The sequence below is a fragment of the Lissotriton vulgaris genome, chromosome 1_1 (assembly GCF_964263255.1).
Source record: "Lissotriton vulgaris chromosome 1_1, aLisVul1.2, whole genome shotgun sequence".
Taxonomy (NCBI): domain Eukaryota; kingdom Metazoa; phylum Chordata; class Amphibia; order Caudata; family Salamandridae; genus Lissotriton; species Lissotriton vulgaris.
The window spans coordinates 1,398,501,982-1,398,524,952 of NC_141685.1; the positions used below are offsets into that span (position 1 = coordinate 1,398,501,982).

Below are 22,971 nucleotides of genomic sequence, written 5' to 3' on the forward strand. Positions count from 1 at the left end.
CACCAACAGGGGGTTGTGGTCCGAGATCGTGCGGGAAAAATATTCGCTGCTTGCTTCTATAGTAGCCAGACCAGGACTACACAAGATCGCATTGAGTCGTACGTGCAGATCATGGAGCGCCGAGAAGAAGGAATAATCACGTCAGCCAAGTGCTGTGCTCTCCAAATGTCCAAAAACCCCCAATGATCTTGCCATTGGGCTCTAAATTTAGCTAATCTGTGGATTGGAGCACCAGGCAACAGCGGGTGCGATCTATCCATGTCCACATCCGTAATGGAGTTGAAGTCTCCCCCTAGCAACACCGGCTTCATAAAATAGCCCGCCAGAGCGTCAGACAAGCGCTCAAAGAACGGTATCTGCTCCACATTGGGGGCATAGACACTACAAAGGGTTACCTCCCGTCCATTCAGGCGGCCTTCAACCGCCACATATCGTCCTTCCGGGTCAACTAACTGCGCGGTCATCTGAAACTGAACCCCCGCTCTAACCCAAATCAAGACCCCTCGCGCAAAAGCAGAATAAGTAGTGTAGTAAAGTTGCCCTCGCTATCTTCACTGCAGTGCTGCCCCCTCTGCCTTGGCGTGTTTCTTGCAGGAACGCTATCTGTGCGCCCCTTCTAACTAAATAGGAGTGGACCTTATATCTCCGCTGCATTGAGTGTAATCCCCGCACATTCCAAGTCACACATTTCACGTCAGGCAATGGTCCCATGTTATAGGTGTGAAATCCCACCAGCACTCCTCCTTCCTCTGCTGCCACACCAGCAGGCTCTTCCCTGGCACCAGAACAAACCCTTCCCCCTACAAGCCCGCCCCACCCAGTACATCACCCTCCCCCCAGAACAGGCACCAACATAGTGAATCCCATCCAAACCAACCCAACAATTGCCTCAACTAAGCTAAGGCAAATAAACTAGGACCATCTGGTGGGGCTGGATAGAGCCTAGCAAGTTCTCTGTAGTAAATCAACACATCGCCCTCTTTCCAGCTCAGATTCCCCCTGAAAGTAACCCCCCCTCCATGCCCCCCCACTCAGTAGCTCGTATAACGAATCCCATTGTGTCACGCATCCAACTGTTCTTGAGAGGTACTGCCGAGCCCTGTACCGTCCCTAACTAATGCCAATCTCCCCACATCACGTTAGAGTTATCAAGTCTACTCATCTAACGGGCCATCCGCCGTCCCGGGAGTAACCAGTGGCAGATATGCACTGTCCGATGCAGACGAGTCCACCTCCGATTGCCCCTTCTCAGTGTCCAAATCCGATCCATTCGGGAAAGACTGCAACAAATTTCTGAAGATCTCCGTCACCGCTTGCAGTGCTCCCCTGCGCTCCAGCTCAGTCTGCGAGGTTGATGGTCTTTGCAGGTCCCTCCTGCGGTGCCTCAATCGCCGGGATCGACGGGGCAAAGAATCTCTAGCCAGTTCTCGTGCTTCCGCTATCTGTCCATCTGTACCTGCCTTATAAGATTCCAGCCATGTCCATGCTTCCTCCGGAGTTTCATAGAAATGAGTTTTCCCCTCCAAAGCAATGCGCAGTTTGGCCGGGAATAGCAAGGAGTACTGAATTCCCTCCGCGCGGAGTTCCTTCTTGATGGACTGGAAGGACATACGGCGTCGCTGCGTTTCAATCGAGTAATCTGGGAACAGAGTAACTCTGCTGTTGTCTACCTGGAATGGGCCCTCCGTAGTAGCAAGTCCCTGTCCCTAAAGTGCAACAGGCGCGCCACCACAGACCGAGGCGGGCGCCCCTGCTGCGGTGGTCTAGCGGGGACTCGATGTGCACGTTCCAGGGTGTAGAAGGAAGATAAGCCCTCCGGGACCACCACTGTTCGCAGCCAGGTTTCCAAATAATTCATCATGTCAGATCCCTCAATCTTTTCCGGCAAGCCCACTACTCAGATGTTATTCCGTCTATTCCTCCCTTCCGCATCCTCCGCCCGCATTTCCAGCACTGCGATCCGTTCCAGACACTCGCCAGGCCTTTGGTTAGTGTGGCTTTAGCAGGTTCGATCTCCTGAATCTTGATCTCCGCCTGTTTCACCCTGTCTGCCAACTTCGAGTGATCTGCCCGTAGTAGGCCCAGTCCAGTCGCCACCTGTGCAATGTCCTGTTGTAGAGCAGTGCGAGATTCCGATATGGCGGTCAGGATTTTATCGAGCTGTAGTTGCAGACCCTGGTCTTGCGGTGGCCCGGATGCGTCTTGTTCGTCTCGGGCTGGGCCCTCTGCATCGGAGGGTGGCGCATCCCCATCTCTCCTCCCTCTGGGCTTGCCCATATCAGCGGCCTCCAGGGCCCTCCGCAGCCGATTGGGATGCAGGACAAGTTAGTGCGTAGCTGGCACTCAAAATGGCCGCCCGGTCTGTCTATCGTAGGCCCCACTGATTTACCAAGAAGGGCCAATGGTCAGCATCTCCAGCAATATATGTATGTATAAAGGTCTATACGCCGGAGGACTTTTGACTCTGCACTCTCCTACGCCTCCCTTATGTCACTGTTTGTCATTATTCTGCTGCTACCGGCAGCTAGGAATAGGAGGTGCATTTGCTGACACTTCATGATGTGCACTACTGCAACAGACATAGTAGGGGCTCACCTGCTTTTAGTAGGACCTGGTGCTTATTGCCAGGTTTGGGTAATATTATTTTAGAGCAACTTTCAAGTGTGGAATTCCAACTTTAACTTATTCTGTGTTCATCCATGTCATGAATCTACATGCTTTCACATGTAGGGGCCATTTAGAGTTTGGCTAGAATGGTGCATTGCCAGAACGTGGCAGATGGCGGTCATGCACATCCTATACTGCGTAGAGCGGGTGACCATGACTCGTTTCCTGTAGCCGGGACCAGCAGGCAACACAAAATAACACACTTCCTTGAAGCAGCGGGAAAAATTTAGCTGACCATTGGAGTCATTGTTATTTTGTTCAGCAAGAATAAACTTCTTATTTCGGAGTTTGTTCTTTGTTTTGCTGAGCAGCCGCATCCAACATAGCACCCGCTCTGCAAATTATCAGGGCCTTTAGTGTGGTCAATACAACAACAATTCCACAAAAGGCACAGAGCTCCCTGCAAGGCAGTAGGGTGGTCTGGAAATCTACATCCTACTAGTGTTAGAGTGTAAATGTGCATGCAATTTTTAATGACGGACAACCATCTGTGCGCTTCTCAATGCAAGTGTTTCTGCTCTGTAAATATGCGAGGCACTGAAGTTGCCAATATAGTGCTCTCAGCTATGAGGATTCTGGTCCTTGGGCTGAACACTTGCCTAGCCTGCTTTTTTAGAGAGCCCTGCAACTGTCTTGTCAGGTATATATTTGGAACAAAGAGCTTGCTTACAACTTCGTTAACATGATCAAAGACAATACAGTAGGGTCTGACAATAAGGAAACACACCCAGCGGGCTGATAATAGTAGACTGCTGGGATGAATTACAGTTTGATGGATGAAGTCATCTTCCAAAAAGTAGTGTATGCCCCATCCACCAATCTTGTCAGAAGACATTCCAGGTTTACTCTGTGTAAACTGTGACCTAGCAATCAATTTCCCAAAGGGCCCCTAGATCACAGTGACGGTTGACCCACCCTCTTGAGAGTGAGGCACCTATCACAAATGTTTTCCTCTTGTGCATTCTGGATATGCGCAGGGAAAATGCAGAATGGTCCCAATGCGCAGAGAAAAAACTAGCTGCATGGCAGTTAGCATTTATTTAATTTATTTATCTACCAACCGCAAAAACTACAGTTGATGGACAGAATGCAGAACAATGTCATACATTCACCCCAGTACAGAGATCCGGGCCCAAATCCATCGTTTTTTTGCACTCCACGCCACCCCAGTTCAGACATGGCCATATGCAAATCAGTCTGACCCTGTACCTCATGGGAACAGTCCAGCCCGAACTGCCAAGCCATGCCTTCCCCGGACCGGAAACAAGCTTCCGAGGACTGGTTTCCGGCATTCCAGCCGTCTTCAGCCCGGCTGGCTTGAATCCAGTGGTGTGGAGAGCATGGGACTCACGTCCGAGCATACCCATCCCACTCGGGTGACAAATGCAAAAACTACAGTTGATGGACAGTATGCAGAACAATGTCATACATTCACCCCAGTACAGAGATCTGGGCCCAAATCCATGTTTTTTTTGCACTCCACGCCACCCCAGTTCAGACATGGCCATATGCAAATCAGTCTGACCCTGTGCCTCATGGGAACAGTCCAGCCCGAACTGCCAAGCCATGCCTTCCCTGGACCGGAAACAAGCTTCCGAGGACCGGTTTCTGGCATTCCATCCATCTTCAGCCCGGCTTGCTTGAATCCAGTGGTGAGGAGAGCATGGGACTCACGTCCGAGCATACCCATCCCACTCGGGGTGACAAATGCAAAAACTACAGTTGATGGACAGAATGCAGAACAATGTCATACATTCACCCCAGTACAGAGATCTGGGCCCAAATCCATGGTTTTTTTGCACTCCACGCCACCCCAGTTCTGACATGGCCATATGCAAATCAGTCTGACCATGTGCCTCATGGGAACAGTCCAGCCCGAACTGCCAAGCCATGCCTTCCCTGGACCGGAAACAAGCTTCCGAGGACCGGTTTCTGGCATTCCAGCCGTCTTCAGCCCGGCTTGCTTGAATCCAGTGGTGTGGAGAGCATGGGACTCACGTCTGAGCATACCCATCCCACTCGGGGTGATAAATGCAAAAACTACAGTTGATGGACAGAATGCTGAACAATGTCGTACATTCACCCCAGTACAGAGATCTGGGCCCAAATCCATCGTTTTTTTACACTCCACGTCACCCCAGTTCAGACATGGCCATATGCAAATCAGTCTGACCCTGTAATGTAATGTAAGGGACATTTCTACCGCGCGGCTTTCACTCCAAGGAGTATCTTGGCGCTCACACAACTCGGGTGGAAGAGTTGGGAGGGAAAGGGGTGTCCTATATTCTACACAGACATTACACCAAGGTCCTACATGTAGCGTCAGGCAGAGAGAAAATCCAAGTTTTTAATGCCTTCCTAAAGGGGGCTTCTTGAGAAAATGACTGCAAAAAAAGAGGAAGCTTGTTCCAGGCCTTAGTGCCCAGTACAAAAAGGGATTTGCCACCTTATGTGGCCAGCTTGAAATGAGGGAGGGTAAGTAGGTTCTGGCTTGCAGATCTCAGACAACGCGTTGGATGGTATCTTTTAAACCCGTTGCGTAAATAGGTTGGGCCTCGTTGGTGAAATGCCCTAAAAGTGATTAAGAGAAGTTTAAACAAGATTCTTTTACCTATTGGCAGCCAATGGAGAGTGTTTAGTGCTGCTGAGGCTGATGACTTACGGGGCAGATGCAGTACAAGGCGGGCTGCCGCATTTTGGACCATTTGTAATTTGTGGAGAACAGTTTTATTAGCTCCAACGTATAATCCATTACAATAGTCCAGCCTAGAACTTATTAAGGCCACTGCAACTGTTTTCCTCGCCGATAGTGGGAGTAGATCGAAAAACTTCCTTAGTGCTTTTATGATCTGAAAGCACATGCCTGCTACTGCTACAGCCTGGGGTTTGAAAGATAGTTGGTTGTCGAATTTGATGCCCAGATTGCGGGCGGAAGCAATTGTATTGGGGGGTGCTTCGGCTTCCGCTGGCCAGCACGTTATTGGGGAGAAAAGATTGTGATTCCCTATGGGTAAAATTTCTGTTTTTCCGGCGTTGCACTTTAAATGGTTGTTTGTCATCCATTTAAAGGTTGCTGCAAGACAGTCCTTAAGATCTTCTTCGGCACCTGGCCGCTCCCTATCCAACACCAGTATAAGTTGAGTGTCGTCAGCGTATGACATGGAACTGATCTTGAATGACGCGATCAGTTTCATCAGGGGTACCATATATAGGTTAAAAAGGACAGGGCTCAAGCTAGAGCCCTGAGGGACCCCTGAGCTGACGTCGTTGGCCTCAGACTGATATGGGCCTAGCACTGTTACTTGGCGTCTGTTGGTAAGGAAATTCCTACACCATGCCAGGACCTTTCCTCCTACCCCTGCGGCAGCCAACCGGTCCACTAAGATGTTATGTGAAACCGTATCGAAGGCTGCCGACAGGTCAAGTAGGATAAGGACAGCCTTCTTTCCTTGATCCATTGCTGCCCGTAATGTTTCTGCGGTAAAGAGTAATGCAGACTCGGTAGAATGTTCTGACCGGAATCCTGACTGGTTAGGATGGAGAACATTGTTCTTCTCCAAGAAGTTAGTCAGTTGACTATTGACAAACTTTTCAGTCAGTTTGAATAGAATGGGTAACAAGGAGATTGGGCGCAGATTGGAAAGGGTGGTAGGATCGGCAAGGGCCTTTTTTTGGAGAGGCTTAACAGCTGCGAGTTTCCAATCATTAGGGATACTTGCCGTAGTTAGAGAGGAATTAATAATCCTGTTGATCATCGGATTAACCATCTCTATTAAAAGATGCAACACCGGAGGGGGACAGGGATCGAAAGGAGATCCCGATTTGCTGGCCAAAATCGCTTTTGCAGTTTCCTCCAAGGATACTGGAGCGAAATCATCAAAGCAGGGGGAAGTTATCGTCTCCACTATCTCTTCAACATCCACCATCGCAGTTGCTCCTGATGGAAAGGTCTTCGTGATAGCCAGGATCTTATTATCAAAGTAATCAGATATCGCGTTACAGAGATCCTGCGATGGAGGAATCTCTTGCGATAGAGCTGAAGGATTCATGAAATCCTTGACAATCTTGAAAATTGCTTTTTGTTCCTGGCCTGCCATAGATACGGCCTGAAGATAGTGTGTTTTTTTTGCGGATTTTATTCCTGCATGATACTTCCGTCTTGCTGCTATATAGATGTTACTTGCAGCGGTGTCGTAATTTCGACGCCACCTCCGTTTCAGTGCTTTAACTTCACCTAGTTCAAGCTTTAAAGTTATTGAAAACCAAGGGGCACTCTTTTTAGTCTTCCTGGGTTTAGAGTTCTCATTTCTGGATGACTTTAGCAGAGTTCCCGCTCCAGCAATCCAGTCACAAAAGATCTGATTGTCTGTCGAGGTAAGATCGACTAGGACTGGCATACTGTCTTTAAGTTTGTCAATAACGTCAGGTCTGCTGGCTAGTGATTTCCAGTCCGGGATAGTTTTAATTTTGGGTTTGTTATTACACTTTGAAGGATTTATAGTAGGTTTCAAAATCCCAACTACATTAAAAGGGATGAAAGAATGGTCTGTCCATACCTGAGGGCAAGGGGATTTAACTGTCAGGTTAGGATAATTGGAGCAGATGCAGTCTAATAGATGTCCCGCCTGGTGGGTGGGTTCCCTGTTCATAAGTGTAAGGCCTAACACTTCGATTATATCCGTAAAGCAACTAACCCCAGAATCATTTGGGGACTCAAGGTGCAGGTTAAGGTCACCCAATACAGAAAAGTTGGAGAATCTGAGTGTTAAGTCACTCAGGGCATCGCCTACTGTGTCCAAGAACTTCGAAGGAGGGCCTGGGGGACGATAGATAAGGACCCCAGAGAAAGCAAAAGTATTGTGGATTTCCAAGGAGAATGCTAATGCTTCTGCCTCTTTTATATCCGTCAGTTCTTGAGTAGAACATTTAAAGGTGTTTCGATAGATAATTGCAAGACCTCCTCCCCGTTGTCCATGTCTATCCAAACGTTGGATAAGGAAGTTATGAGGGAGGGCTATGGCTAGGTCAGGATTACACCACGGCTTTAGCCACGTTTCTGTGACCAAGAGCCAGTCCAAATGTGATTCGGTAATGAGATCATAAATGTTCTGGGCATTTTTCACTAAGGAGCGTGCATTAATTAAACCACCCCGCACTACAAAAGAGTCAGAGGGTATCTCTATTGGGGGTTCCGGAATTAATTTCGTATGACAATGGGCACAGCAGACAGGGCCATGCCAACTTTGAGGGAGTATAGCACATTTACAGGGGGCTTGAGGCCCTTGAAAAGATAACAGAAAGTCACGCGACATACCTGAATCTGAGGATTGTGAATAAGCAACAAAAAGTTGCTCAGAATCTCCCGCCTCTCACGCCTCCTTAGCGCTGACGGGCGCAGACGGGCAGACTCTGGCTTGACTCAGGCGCGAGTCAGGCGCTTCCGCTGCGCGTCACCGCTGCGCGGGAGGGGTGAGCATTAAGTAGAGGCTCACCTGATCTCCTGGCTGAGCACTAGAGCGCTCAGGCAAGTGGCACGCTAAAGGTCCCAAACACCCCCAAGATGGCGGCAAGACGCCACGAGTAGGCAATGACCAAACGATTTACTCCGCTCTACAAAGCGGTGGGGGCACAATTATGGTGCAGGTATGTGGGCGCAATGATGGTCCTTAAAATCAGGGGCTAAGAAATTAAAATGCAACAAAGATGAAAAAAGCGGTATTTTTAAAATAGATTAGCGCTGCACGCCTTGTTACACGCTGGCAATAACGCGCATTAAGAATAAGTGCACCTTTCCCAAAGGTCGAGCTGCTCAAGGTGCTCGCCTTAAGTAGAGGCTCACCTGATCTCCTGGCTGAGCACTAGAGCGCTCAGGCAAGTGGCACGCTAAAGGTCCCAAACACCCCCAAGATGGCAGCAAGACGCCACGAGTAGGCAATGACCAAACGATTTACTCCGCTCTACAAAGCGGTGGGGGCACAATTATGGTGCAGGTATGTGGGCGCAATGATGGTCCTTAAAATCAGGGGCTAAGAAATTAAAATGCAACAAAGATGAAAAAAGCGGTATTTTTAAAATAGATTAGCGCTGCACGCCTTGTTACACGCTGGCAATAACGCGCATTAAGAATAAGTGCACCTTTCCCAAAGGTCGAGCTGCTCAAGGTGCTCGCCTTAAGTAGAGGCTCACCTGATCTCCTGGCTGAGCACTAGAGCGCTCAGGCAAGTGGCACGCTAAAGGTCCCAAACACCCCCAAGATGGCGGCAAGACGCCACGAGTAGGCAATGACCAAACGATTTACTCCGCTCTACAAAGCGGTGGGGGCACAATTATGGTGCAGGTATGGGGGCGCAATGATGGTCCTTAAAATCAGGGGCTAAGAAATTAAAATGCAACAAAGATGAAAAAAGGGGTATTTTTAAAATAGATTAGCGCTGCACGCCTTGTTACACGCTGGCAATAACGCTCATTAAGAATAAGTGCACCTTTCCCAAAGGTCGAGAAGCTCAAGGTGCTCGCCTTAAGTAGAGGCTCACCTGATCTCCTGGCTGAGCACTAGAGCGCTCAGGCAAGTGGCACGCTAAAGGTCCCAAACACCCCCAAGATGGCGGCAAGACGCCACGAGTAGGCAATGACCAAACGATTTACTCCGCTCTACAAAGCGGTGGGGGCACAATTATGGTGCAGGTATGTGGGCACAATGATGGTCCTTAAAATCAGGGGCTAAGAAATTAAAATGCAACAAAGATGAAAAAAGCGGTATTTTTAAAATAGATTAGCGCTGCACGCCTTGTTACACGCTGGCAATAACGTGCATTAAGAATAAGTGCACCTTTCCCAAAGGTCGAGCTGCTCAAGGTGCTCGCCTTAAGTAGAGGCTCACCTGATCTCCTGGCTGAGCACTAGAGCGCTCAGGCAAGTGGCACGCTAAAGGTCCCAAACACCCCCAAGATGGCGGCAAGACGCCACGAGTAGGCAATGACCAAACGATTTAGTCCGCTCTACAAAGCGGTGGGGGCACAATTATGGTGCAGGTATGTGGGCGCAATGATGGTCCTTAAAATCAGGGGCTAAGAAATTAAAATGCAACAAAGATGAAAAAAGCGGTATTTTTAAAATAGATTAGCGCTGCACGCCTTGTTACACGCTGGCAATAACGCGCATTAAGAATAAGTGCACCTTTCCCAAAGGTCGAGCTGCTCAAGGTGCTCGCCTTAAGTAGAGGCTCACCTGATCTCCTGGCTGAGCACTAGAGCGCTCAGGCAAGTAGCACGCTAAAGGTCCCAAACACCCCCAAGATGGCGGCAAGACGCCACGAGTAGGCAATGACCAAACGATTTACTCCGCTCTACAAAGCGGTGGGGGCACAATTATGGTGCAGGTATGTGGGCGCAATGATGGTCCTTAAAATCAGGGGCTGAGAAATTAAAATGCAACAAAGATGAAAAAAGCGGTATTTTTAAAATAGATTAGCGCTGCAATCCTTGTTACACGCTGGCAATAACGCGCATTAAGAATAAGTGCACCTTTCCCAAAGCCTGTGCCTCATGGGAACAGTCCAGCCCGAACTGCCAAGCCATGCCTTCCCTGGACCGGAAACAAGCTTCCGAGGACCGGTTTCTGGCATTCCAGCCGTCTTCAGCCTGGCTTGCTTGAATCCTGTGGTGTGGAGAGCATGGGACTCACGTGACGTGAGTCCCAGGCTCTCCACATCACTGGAGTCAAGCTATCCAGGCTGAAGAAGGCTAATAGCCAGAAACCGGTGCTTGGATGCTTGATTCCGGTTTAGGAAAGACATAGCTTGGTAGTTCGGGCTGGACTGTTCCCATGAGGCACAGGGTCAAGGCTGATTTGCATATAGCCATTGTCTGACCTAGGGTGGTGTGGAGTGCAAAAAAACGATGGATTTAGGCCCAGATCTTTGTACTGGGGTGAATGTAAGACATTGTTCTGCATTATGTCCATCAACGGTGTTTTTTGCAATTTTTATCTACCAACCGCAACCTCCCACTTAATTTCACAATAGGCTTGCACAGTGGGTGCGTTAAACATGCACCTACTCAGACAGGGGCGTAACACAGGCCCCTGCAGCCCCTGCGTTGCGGGGGCGGCCCCACGCTCCAGGGGCCCTATCACTAGTCTCAGGGAGCCAGCAAGCCTAAATGGTGGCACACGTGTCTTCTTCATTTATTAAGGTGTGCACGCCCGACCCCCGGCCTCGTAATTAATCATTATTGCGCAGGGCTGGCCCGGGCCTCGCTACCTCGGCTGGTAGGCCAGGGTCTCTGGGCTACTCTTCATTTGATTAATTGTTGGATTGGGTGTGCCGTAAGCGCCGCGCGCAGTTGTCTCTGGGTCTCCGGCTGCACAGTCTTCAGGGTGGGGTTGGTAATGTCATTGTCATGCGCATTGCAATTAAAAGTGCGCAAAACCAGAGGCTCCCAGGACCCAGACACTTCAGAGTCTGTCTTTAGAAGGAACGTCTTTTACCGTGCGGCCTCCAGGCACAATTTAATTATTACTAGCCCCGGCCCCCCTGCCTGGCTAGCCTTGCCCTCTTCTGCTGCCCGCTGGCGCCTGCCTGCTCTGAAGCTGCATGCCAGGCCTCGCCTCAGCCAGGGTAAGTCTGTTGGAGGTGCGGGCCGGATGGTGACCTTTTCACCTGTCGAACGTAAGAGGCATGACAAAGTTATACTTCTCTTTTTAAACTGCTGGGTTTTCCAAGTAGCAAAATCTACAATTCACAAATGATTGGATGGGGATATAAAATAAGCTTTCAGTTTTTCACCATTTTTTATATTGGACAATTACTTATTGGATGAAAGAAAATTGGTTTATGCGTAAAAAATATATCCATGAGCGCCGGTTTCACATCAGGGACAAAAATGCACATCCGAAGTTAGAAAATATGTAGAGCAGAATTTTGATGGAACTAAAATAAATTAGTATATTCACCAAAGACAGCACACCTAAATATTAACATCTAGGTCGATGAAAGCTTGAATTGGAAAATAAAATATGTTCCATTTTCTGGGGCTCTTTAAACCATTTTCATGGGGTGCTGGACTGCAGACTATTCAATCAGGGGAACAGCTGAAGGTAGAAACTAACAAGAAAAAGTGAAAAATACATATGTAAAATGTGCTCATTGCCCCTAATCTAAATGTGCAGTCCACAAACCCTCCAGTATGGCGTGTGTATCATTCTCATGGTGGCGCACTGCACAAAAGGACTCTTACCCTGGGTGAATGCACGTGTTGACTGCGGAGCACCTCGGGGGTCTGTAGGCCGGTGTCTTAACGGTTTTTTGGAGCATGTGCTTTCCATGACTTTCACTCTCTCTGTCCTGTTGGTTACAGTTCATGAATACGTGCTGGTAAACGACGAAAATGCATTAGGAGCAGAGGGATGATTCAGCACCTGCAGTGCGGGAGGAAGGGTTCACTCTTGAGGGGTCCCATTCCTTAAAGCCTATGGATAGATATATCTGTGACACATGGGAGGGGGCGAGGAGCAGGGCTGGTCCTAGGATATGTGGGGCCCAGGCAGAATAGGAACATGTGAGGCCCCTAAGCAGATACGACGAGGGATCAGATCGGGCCGGCTAAGAAAGTAATTTTTTTCCCTCTAAATTAAAACTACCCCGCCCCCACAGGTAACAGCCAACAACCATTGACAAAACGCAGCCGCGGCCGACTCATGCCAGCCACGACTGGGTTTTGTCAACGATTGTTGGCAGTTTAAGCTAAATGAGTAACTACAATAAATGATTTTACTTTCACTTTGTTGTTTTGACCAATAAGTAGATCCTTCACACACACTTGCAGAGAATCACAACCGCAATGCAGGACAATTGCCCTTTGTGCTCTGCAGAGACCGCCACAGGACCACCTGCGGCAGCACAATGGTGGTCAGACCGGCAAAGTCCTAATAGAGCAGTCGGACTGACATTGTGGCGGTGGCCGGACCACTGCCATGAGTCTGGCGGACCTCTGACCGCCAGACTCGTAATCAGGGCCTAAGAGTTTCAAAGGACACAATATGTATACATACAGTTGAAAGACAGACAGTGCTGCATGTTACCTTCTCAGTACATCATGGATAATGTTGAGGTGTTTCCAATTAAGCCATTGGACACCACCCACCACTAATATAGTGTAGCTGGTATCCTCAAGAGGGCGGGACCTAAAATGCAAAATGAATGAAAGACACATCATGGCGGGTATCGATGGATGGTTTTATAGAAGAAATGTAATATGCAGACACTGCACAGTAGCAGACAACAGTAGAGAGCGTCACACAGCTATTCGTGGTGAAATAGCAGTGCAGGCCTAAAATCTCATGCTGATGAGAGAGAGGTGAAGGGTTCACTTGAAGACAGAATGCATGACCTGTAAGGTCCTGGTTAAAGGAAAATTCGTTTTGGGCAAGCTTGATGGAATTAATGGCCTTAAGCACACAGGCACATATTCTGTGTTCACAACAAATTAAAAATGATTAAACAGTAGGAGCAGGAGATTGAATTAACCAAGAACGCATGGAGTCTGATAAGAGGTCTTGGGAGCAGAATGATAAAGCACACATGTAAATACACATGCATTCAAGAGCAGAAAGTAGTCAGTTTGTTGAGCATTGTTAGAACTGCAATAAATGATGTGTAAAGAATTAGGTTAAAGTCAAGGGTCACAAGTGAATTCATGTTTTTCCCAAACCAATATATACTCACCTAGTAATTCATTGTTTAATATTTTATAATAAGAATTGTCTGACAATGAAGCAGCAAATGGAGACTTGCTGTGTAACTGAGTGGAGATAGTCGATCTCTCTGCTGCGACAGCAAAGAGCTGTTTTTACATTGCCAAGAGGAGTCTGTCTTTTTCTTTATTTTTACGTTACCATACAACAATGGGAACTGGGCAGAGAGCAACACAGGGACAAGGCAGAAGAACATGAAACAGCACGATATAAACCAGTTTCCTAATGTTATGCTTAATCAAAAGCCTTTGGTATTATAGTCACTACCCCAATGCAAGCTAAAGGCGACAAAACAGCTTTCACTGCAGCAAAGCAGAAGAAAAACAGATTTTCATTGCAGGGGTTTTCAATTATATATTTGGGTTTAAATGAGATATGTGGCTCAAGGTGGACTTGAATTTGTTTGCAGTGGTTGCACCTGTGTGACCAAGTGTCCACAATTTCAAAAGACAGTCCCTTATTTGAAGCGAAAACCTAACATGCATCTGTGCTCCCACATAACTCTACATGACACCTTGTGAAGTGATGATTTTGTGGACCCAGTTCAGACTTTTTGGTTTGCTGATAAAGAGAAAGGACTGAATCCAATCTAAGGCAGACAAAGTGGCTCAAGCTAATTCAGTGCTTAATTTGTACTGGGGGTTGCAGGCGCTGAGCACTGGCACTTATTTTTTGGTACATGGACTTATTTTTCATCATTAGAATTTGAATCCGAGCAAGAGACAGAAGGGAAGAAAAGGGGAGAAAAGTATGAAAACACTGTCAAAGCGAGAATGGAAGCATTTGCATGAGGGAGATGAACAGACAGGAAGTGGAGGGCAATGGAAGAAAGAGGCATAAGCTGGAATCAAAATGAGCCAAGTTTGGTATTCAGCAAAGTGAAATTCAGCAACATTGGCAATGGGCGTCTAAGAAAAACCTTGAGCCTAGGCACTATTTTTCTCCCAAATTTAGAAGTGTTCCCACTCCATGAGGCTGCTCATCAGTATGTTTTGGTCTTTTCTGTTGTTTCAGTTGTGTTGACCTTCTCTGTTCTGAGTACAGATTGGTAGTGATGGACTAGATTTAGTATTGCCTGTTCTTGTTGAATCAATGACACAATATCATGATAAACAATATTGTTGACAAAAGTATAGTGTCAAAAATATAATTTGCCACAATATCTCATATTGTGTTCCTATACTTATAACGGTAAGTACAGAAATATCAGAAAAAAATATGATGGACAGTAATATCATCCAATTATACATTTTATTTCAGGAACAAAATTTCACAAACACTTACCATTAAACTATTAAAAAAAAATAAACATAAAAACATTTTACACATAATAAATTACAAGTTAGTAAATTACATATAAATATCAATCCATATAAAACATAATATATTCTCATTTTCTTAGCAAACTACTCACCTAAAAAAATAACAAATCATTAAAAATACATTTGTACTAAACATATAAACTAAAATAGATATTAAAACAAATAAAGCATTACAATTACAAACAAATAATAAATGAAGTATTGTACACAGAATTAATGATCAAATAACAACTGTTTGAAAAAAAGAAAATACATTTAATTTAATTCAACTTCCCACTCTATTCCCCTGCAAACCCAACATTCCACAAGCACAATATAACTTAATGACACCAGTATTAAATTATTTAAATCATTAACAATCAACTAAATAATGATTAACAATTAAAGACTAATCTACAATAATTTAACATTTTGAATTACTTAATTAACTTCCCAACCTACACCCCTACACACCCTACAACTCAATGCTAATATATCCTTTAAATACATTGGTTATAAACTATTGACATCTTTACCAATCAATGAAATAATTAATTAACAAAATTAAAAACAGATTAACATTTTGTTATAACTTAATTAACTTCTCACCCTATACTGCTACAAACCAATGACCTGTTACTAAAATATATAAAGCACTATAACTAATAATAAAACAAACATTTTAAATTCAAAATAGAACATGAAACAAACTACATAACAATAAATTAAAAGTTAATTAACAATAACGAACAAATTAACATGAATTTAACATATTTCTAATTTAAATAACGTCCTACAAACTCAACTATACTCTACAACACCAGAAATCACTAATAACATTAAAAAAACAAAATCACTTAAAAGTATGTTTTTTTTTTTAAATAATAACAATTATACCAACAATACTCACACTTATAATTAATATATTAACTAAAATACATTAAAATACTTCAAACAACAATATTTTTTACAACTGTACTACTGAAAGGGGGAGGCGTGGCCTAACAACATGGCCGGCTAGACACATATCTGCGCTGCTCCTGCCCCAAAGATCGGAATCCTGTAATATCCTGGCGGATTCGTGACCTCTGCCGCACTGATAGGCACTGAAGGCCCCCGACGGTCCCGGTAGAGGTGAGGGAAACCAGCCCGCGACTGGAAGAAAAGACTACTGGCCTCCGCTGTCCCGACGGAATCCTGCTCCTCAAGATGTCGCCCCCGGTCCTGGTTCGAAAGGTAGGGAGAGCCGTGGGCTGTCCCAGCTCACTGGCGAGATGAAAGTGTGCCATCGGCTCCTAGCCAAACCCGCTGCGCTTGCTGAGCCGCCTAGACATCCCAGGAGGAAGAGAGACTGCTGTGGTTTGGCCAGCCGGCATGACCCCTGAGGCCCGGGAGCGTGATCTACGCGAGCCCAGTGTGGAGAGACTGACGAGAGCGGCCCACTCTATTCACTAATGGATGTGCCTGGGCATGACACGGAGGCCATTGCAAGGCCGGCGCGGCTGATCAAACAAATACAGTACAGGACTGGGGCTCCTGCTGGAGATCCCCACATTGCAGGGACGGTGCTTCTGATGGCGGGCCGTATGGCCCATGATAGTGGCTGAGATACCCACTCCGCGGAACGGCAGAGTCATAGGCCGGCCTCGAACCTTGGGAGGCATCCAGAGGCAGGATTGATGGCATTAGTTAACATTTAAGCTGGTGGTGACAACCAGCTCGCCCCGCTCACAGAAGGAGAGGGCCGGCGAGACAATTACCATACTAAGGCCTGTGGCTCAGGACCAAGGGCAACGCAGAGCGCCTGAGTGATACCCTAGGATTCATGCTAAACTCTGGGCGGTCCCTGCACCATCGTGATCTGACAGAGGGACCACCAGGAGGCGCCTTGGGGCATATGCGCTGGACATGGGAGAGATAGAACACTTAGAGGTGCCCAATCGAATACAATTATGCGGTACACAGTGCCGGGCCCAACTTCTGCGGACCGCCTTAGAACAGACCCAGAACAGGGATCCCACCAGGGTTCAGCGGCCCGAGACAAGTCTGATATTCTGGAAGCTATACGTGACTCACGAGTGCCGCTCAAATCCAAAATGGATGGGATGGCCATGGACATTAACCATTTGCGCCTGTACCGCAGGGAGACCGGGTTACCACCACTGAAGGAGACCTGAACGCATTGCAGACCGAGGTCTGTCAGCTGCGGTATACAGTAACGGCCCTTCAGGAACACACAGCTTGACTGAAAGATAGAGCGGGCGACACCTCCGCTTTTTGGGATTTCCAGAAAAGGCGGAGGGGCCAGCGGCGGACCTGTTTCTGGAAGGTTGGATTGGCGCGGCGTTCCCGAGCCTCAGGCTCTCCAAGATGTTTGTGGTGAAAAGAGCCCATTGTACCCTCGGCCCGCCGCAGCAACCGGGATCCCCGCCCAGAGCCCTGATCGCTCGACTGTTCAACTTTAGGGATCGGGACATGATCCTGCAATATATTCACACCAGGTTTGAGAACCACGATATCCATATTTACCCAGACTATACGAAAAAAGTACAGGATCTACTAAATGACTTCTTGGGTGTCAAACACCGACTGCAAAACCTCAATATCAAATATAGTCTAATGTTCCCGGCCCGGCTCCGTGTACAATATGGAGACAAGGTACACTTCTTTGGTAACCCACCCAAGGTAACGTACTGGATGGACTCGCTGGGTTTGGCCGGCCAGGACCAAAACCAGGGCTGGCAAGAACAGAGGAGGAGGAATGGACGGCAAAGGGGCCAGCAACTGCCCAATGGTGAACAGAGACCCAAGGTACAGGACTTTTCAGACTGAGGGCGCATCATGGTGGGACCAAATGGCAAACTACTTACAGAGAGAGAGGCGATCCCGACACAGAACCAGTTTTCTCCATTATGTCTGGTGCAGGAAACACAGTCGGAATTGGGGGGCGACACCAACCCGGTCGATGGGGGCTCCAGAGACACGTGAGAGGCAGACATCGAATTGAGACCTTGGGGTTCGGGGTCACTAAAACTGTGAGTACATTGATTGACCCGAAGGGGCTCACAAGAGTGGGTCCTGGGCCCTGAGACAATAGAGGGGGGGCTGAAACTTTTTTTGTTTGAAGAGGGAGGCACTATTCCACCAATATACCCTTTCATCACGCCGGCTGTAGTGTGCTAAGGCTGCCTGGCTAGACCACCGGTCGGGCGGGGCTGCGCGGTGCCAGTCAGTTGGGCAGAACATCTGGGTCCAAGGGGTGCTACCCGACTTGTGAAAGTTATTTAATTCATAGTCATTGCTTTAAGTTGGGGAGGCTGTTCTGGGGGGGATGGAGCTTTAGGGCGGGGTTCTGAGTCCTCACACCAGGGTTGGGTTGCGAGAATGAAGTACTACTGCCTGTGGGTGGGGGGAGCTGGGACTTGGGGTTTGCACTGTTGTTTTATTGGGATTACTGCCGGGTCTGGTCTATGCCGCGTTGCTAGGGGTCAGAAGAGATTGCAACACAAGGGGTCATGCTACACCACTATTGGAGGTCCCCCACATGAGCATCAGAGGTTGCCACACCAACAGCAATTGACTTATGCCAGGTGACACACAGAAGTACAAATTCATAACATGGAATGTCGGGGGCTTAATATAGTGGTCAAACGGATCCGGGTGGCAAAATACTTCAGGCGGTATGGGATAAGTTAAGCCCTACTACAAGAAATGCACCTATGGGGAGACTGTCTTAACTATGTTCAACGCAGATGGAGGGGTCAATTTTTCGCAACCTCCTACTCAGGGTTTGCTAGTGGAGCGCTTATTTGGGTGGCCCTGGGAGTTCCCTTTAAGGCTATTAACACTAGACAAGATCCTGAGGGGAGACATGTGACGGTAGAAGGGACGCTAGATGGGCGCAGTATATGCTTGGCAAATGTTTATGCCTCAAATAGTGATGATGGAGAGTTTTTAAATCGAGTCTTGGGACAGATAGACCTGGATCCAAACACAGAACTGATTGTTGCAGGCTATTTTAAGTGTGCCCTTGATGGGGAGTTAGATAGACACCCCCCAAAACTGGATGCCAAACCTAAGGTGAGAGAGGCCATGGGCCAGATGCTTCAAAACTATTTGCTTACTGGATATATGGAGACACCAGAACCCTGATCGTCGAGTGTATTTGTGCCACATGCCTGCTGCCAATACCTATAGTAGACTAGACTACTTCTTTCTTCAAATGTCGGCGGCTTATCAGATAGGAGAGATGCAATATTTGGCCCGCTACCTGTCCGATCACTCCTCTCTGCTAATTACATATTCTCTGGGCTGGCAGAGATCTAAGGTACCGCTATGGAGGCTCAACATCGAAGCCTTTGGGAAACTGACCTATTAAGATGCAATAACATAAGGGCTGGATGTCTATTTGGATGTGAACTGGGGCACGGCCAGCACTAGGGCGATCCAGTGGGACTCAATGAAGGTTGTGCTGCGGGGGGTCTGTATGTCCACGGAAGGTAGGGGTTAAAAAAAGTGCTAGAAAGGGATCTACGACAGCAGGAGGAGCGCTTGGTAGCTATTGAAGAAGAGCTTCCCACAGACAGGGAGGGGCCGGCTTCGTGGGCGGAACTGAGACAGAAGATAGGGGACATTTGGGACTCATTAGGCAAATTTAATACAACTGTGAGCAGGCACCGCTTATATACGGAGGGGGACAAGGCCGGGCGCCTACTAGCGTGCTTCGAATGGAGACGCAGCCTCACCCGATTTTAACAATTAAGAATGAGCACGGTCAAATGGTTTACACTCAGCATGAGATCAATAAGGCATTTGTATCCCATTTGCAAAGAATTTATTCTGAACCTCAGTCCCCCACCGCCCCTCAGGTGTTGGAGACCTATCTAGCCGAGATGGAACTGCCCAGCATAGACCATGAAAGTCAGGGGTCTTTGGGGGCCCTGTTCAGAGGAGAGGAGATACAGACATCAATTGCCCATTTGAAGACCGCAGGCTGGATGGCCTAGCGGCTGAGCTCTATAAAGAATATGAGGGGATCATGATCCCTAAACTCCGGGAGATCACGGCGGAAGCCAGTGAATGCAGCATACGCCCAGATTCCATGCGTGAAGCATTGATAGTGATGATCGCCAAACCGGGGAAGGATCGCCTGCTCCCCAGTTCCTATCGACCAATTTCCATGTTGAACGTGGATCTTAAAATTATCAGCCGAATGCTAGCAAGTAGACTCCTCCCATATCTCGACAGCTGGTATATGATGACCAGTCAGGTTTCATACCAGGCAGAAATACGCTACGGAATATTCGCCGCCTCGCCCACGTTATGCAATGATTGGATGGATGTGCCCAACAGAGCACCTTAGTGTTCCTAGATATCAAACAAGCGTTCGACTCGATCTGATGGGAATATTTATGGCAGGTGCTTCTAAAAATGGGACTGGGCGAGGGATTTGTAAATTGGGTAGAACTGCTCTATGCTCGTCCGGTGGCGCGTGTTCCCACTGGACGTGTCGGACACAGTGTCCATAGAAAGGGGAAGCCGGCAGGGATGACCCCTCTCCCCCTTGCTGTTCGCCCTGGCAATGGAGCCATTGGCATGTCATCTCCGTGGGGTATTCCAAGGGAGGAGCAACCGGGTGGGGGACACAGAACATATCGTGTCTCTGTACGCCGACGATGCTTTGATGTACCTGAACCGGCCAACCCAGTCATTGGCATCACTGTTTGCTGTGCTAATTCAATTTGCTGAAGCCTCCGGGCTCTACATTAACGAAGCAAAGTCACAACTATATGCGATTGGGTCGGCAAGCGACTGGGACAGGGTCCAGCTCACGGAGCTGGGACTACCATGGGTAGAGGACACACTGCGCTATCTGAGGGTATGTATAAGTAGGGATGAGACCACCTTTTACCAACATAACATGGGGAGGATGTAAAGGGGGCTCCGCGGCAGTATTGCCTTCTGGAACACACTCAAACTCTAATTGTTGGGAAGATCGCCTTGATAAAGATGGTGGTCCTGCCTAGATGTCTCTTCACAATGCAGGGTTCCTTCTTTGAACTCCCGCATCAGGTATTTAGGGAATTGGATGCACTGCTTATTCTACTGCTATGGAACGGGAAATGATGTTGGATTAGCCTAGAGGTCATGAAGCGTAAGTGGGGCAAAGGAGGTTTAGAAATCACAGATCTGGAACTTTATTACTTTACATCACAACTCCAACATGCTATAGCCTGGTTGAATACAGAACCCTTCTGGGAAAGGTCCCTGTTGGCAGACACCTATGGAGACCGACAGTTAAGAGCACTTCTGTGGTGAGCGGGGGGGGGCAGCAGGAACACTGTCCTCCATTGGTGTGGCTATTAGCTGCAATATGAAACCGAGTGGTCCAATGACTTATCCGGGTTCGGACGTTTGCCCCAGAGGCAGATTTCTGGCTTATGCCACCCTTCACTCAAATCGAACAGGTTATGTCAACTGACAAGTGGAAGTACGGGGGCTGCCTTATGCTCTCTGACCTAAATTCGGACAGCAAATTCATTACCTATCAGGAGGCAGTGACGAACTTTGAGCTAGGATCAGGGCAATTCCTGCAATATGCTAAAATAGCGGCAATGGCGCGGCAATTGGGGCCTTCGTTCCCAGAGGCTCCGGGCCACACTCATACCCTGGTCACGATGATCACGATGGTAGGGGGCGGAAGTTTGTTACCCACCACTATAGGGTGCTGAGTGAAGATAAAAAATTTACCCCCTTAAAATAGAGGAGAAATGGCAGCGGGAGGGTCCGCAGGAGATCACTCCACTGGACTGGGAAAAAATTCATAAGAGTGTGCGGAAAGTGTTGGTATGCAATTGTTTTAAGAATATCCAGTATAACATAGTACATATGATTTACCTCTCACCTCATTGGCTCCAGGCCATTGATAGTTCTAGGGATCCACATTGCCCTAGATGTCGCCACGCTCAGGGGGATTTTCCTCATTTGGTGTGGACATGTCCGACAATCCAGACGTATTGGAGGGCGGTCCTAGACGACCTGACAAGGAATACAGGGTGGACGATTGACATGAACCCGTGCCCTTGTCTACTTGGCCTGATTCTTTGTGATCCTAAACATAAGACAAGTAGATGGTTCCTGGTTCTGTGACTTGTTATAGCTAGGCGGCGCATAGCGATCCATTGGTTAACTCATCAGGGGCCACTACTGGCAAAGTGGAAAACAGATTTGAGGGAATGGGCTCTGGTGGAGGAGGGGCATATGCGTAGCACCAGATGAGATGACAAACTACTTGAGGTACTACTGGCATGGGGAGTGAGGATCCATGAGATAATGAGACAGACCCCACAATCCACACAGGTGTCAACAGAGGGGACAACTTTCATTGGGGGGGACGGCTCCAAGTCAAGGGGGGAGATATGTGGAGACCCAGAACAAGCATTGAGTTGCACGGACCTCAAGTTATACAGACCTGGCAGGTGAGAGGGGGGATATGAGGGGGGGCTTGGGGCTGGGGGGAGTTGGGGGGAAGTTTAATTACAGTTGGGTTATCATGAAACAGAAAAACGAAGCAAACTATGTAAGATTTGAAAACCACCACAGATGTGGGTATATGTCTAAATTCTTGAGTTTATCGTTGGCATGTTCACTACCTCGGCTGAGGTAGATCGAATGTATAATTGTATATGGGCATGGTCTGCAGGTTTGGAGGAAAAACTCATAAAGAATTTTTTTTTAAAACAGTACTACTGAAAACGATATTAAAAACAACATTATTCTTAAAAATAATTTTACTTACCATAAAACGATATTCTTGACAGCAATATTCTATACCACAATATTTTTGCATCACATTTGTTTTTCTTTCTGATATTTATACGTTTCAATATTTTGAACTCAATATTTTGTGGAAATATCCTTCTTGTCTTTTAACCTCCCATTCCATGATTTTACTTGATTAGCCTATAGTAGGTCAAGACTGCTTAGTAGGTCGCCAATTGGTTTTAACAGAGATGGGGCTTGTTACACACTTGTGCAGAAAGGATAAGTTGATTATGTCTATGAGATCTGTCTCGAGAGATAGACGGAAATGCTGCATGCATTTCACTGCAGGCTTACACTTGATAGTTGTTAGCTTTTGTGATTTGGGTCATCCTTAATACATTTTCTTTGATCATTGGGTGGAAGAAGGTAAAGGAACTATGAAACAGAAATGAGGTAATGGGAGGGTAGAATGATTGTTTATCAGCAA

At 47.4% G+C, this 22,971-nt stretch overlaps 1 protein-coding gene across 1 annotated transcript in view; it reads right to left on the minus strand.

Annotated features, from left to right (window-relative positions):
* The window catches only part of CPED1 (cadherin like and PC-esterase domain containing 1), a 349,963-nt gene that overhangs the window by 45,350 nt on the left and 281,642 nt on the right, over positions 1-22,971 (minus strand). Inside the window, exon 11 of the mRNA XM_086967003.1 lies at positions 12,748-12,849. Coding sequence (XP_086823129.1) covers positions 12,748-12,849 — 102 coding nt within the window. The remainder of the gene's footprint in view (positions 1-12,747; positions 12,850-22,971) is intronic.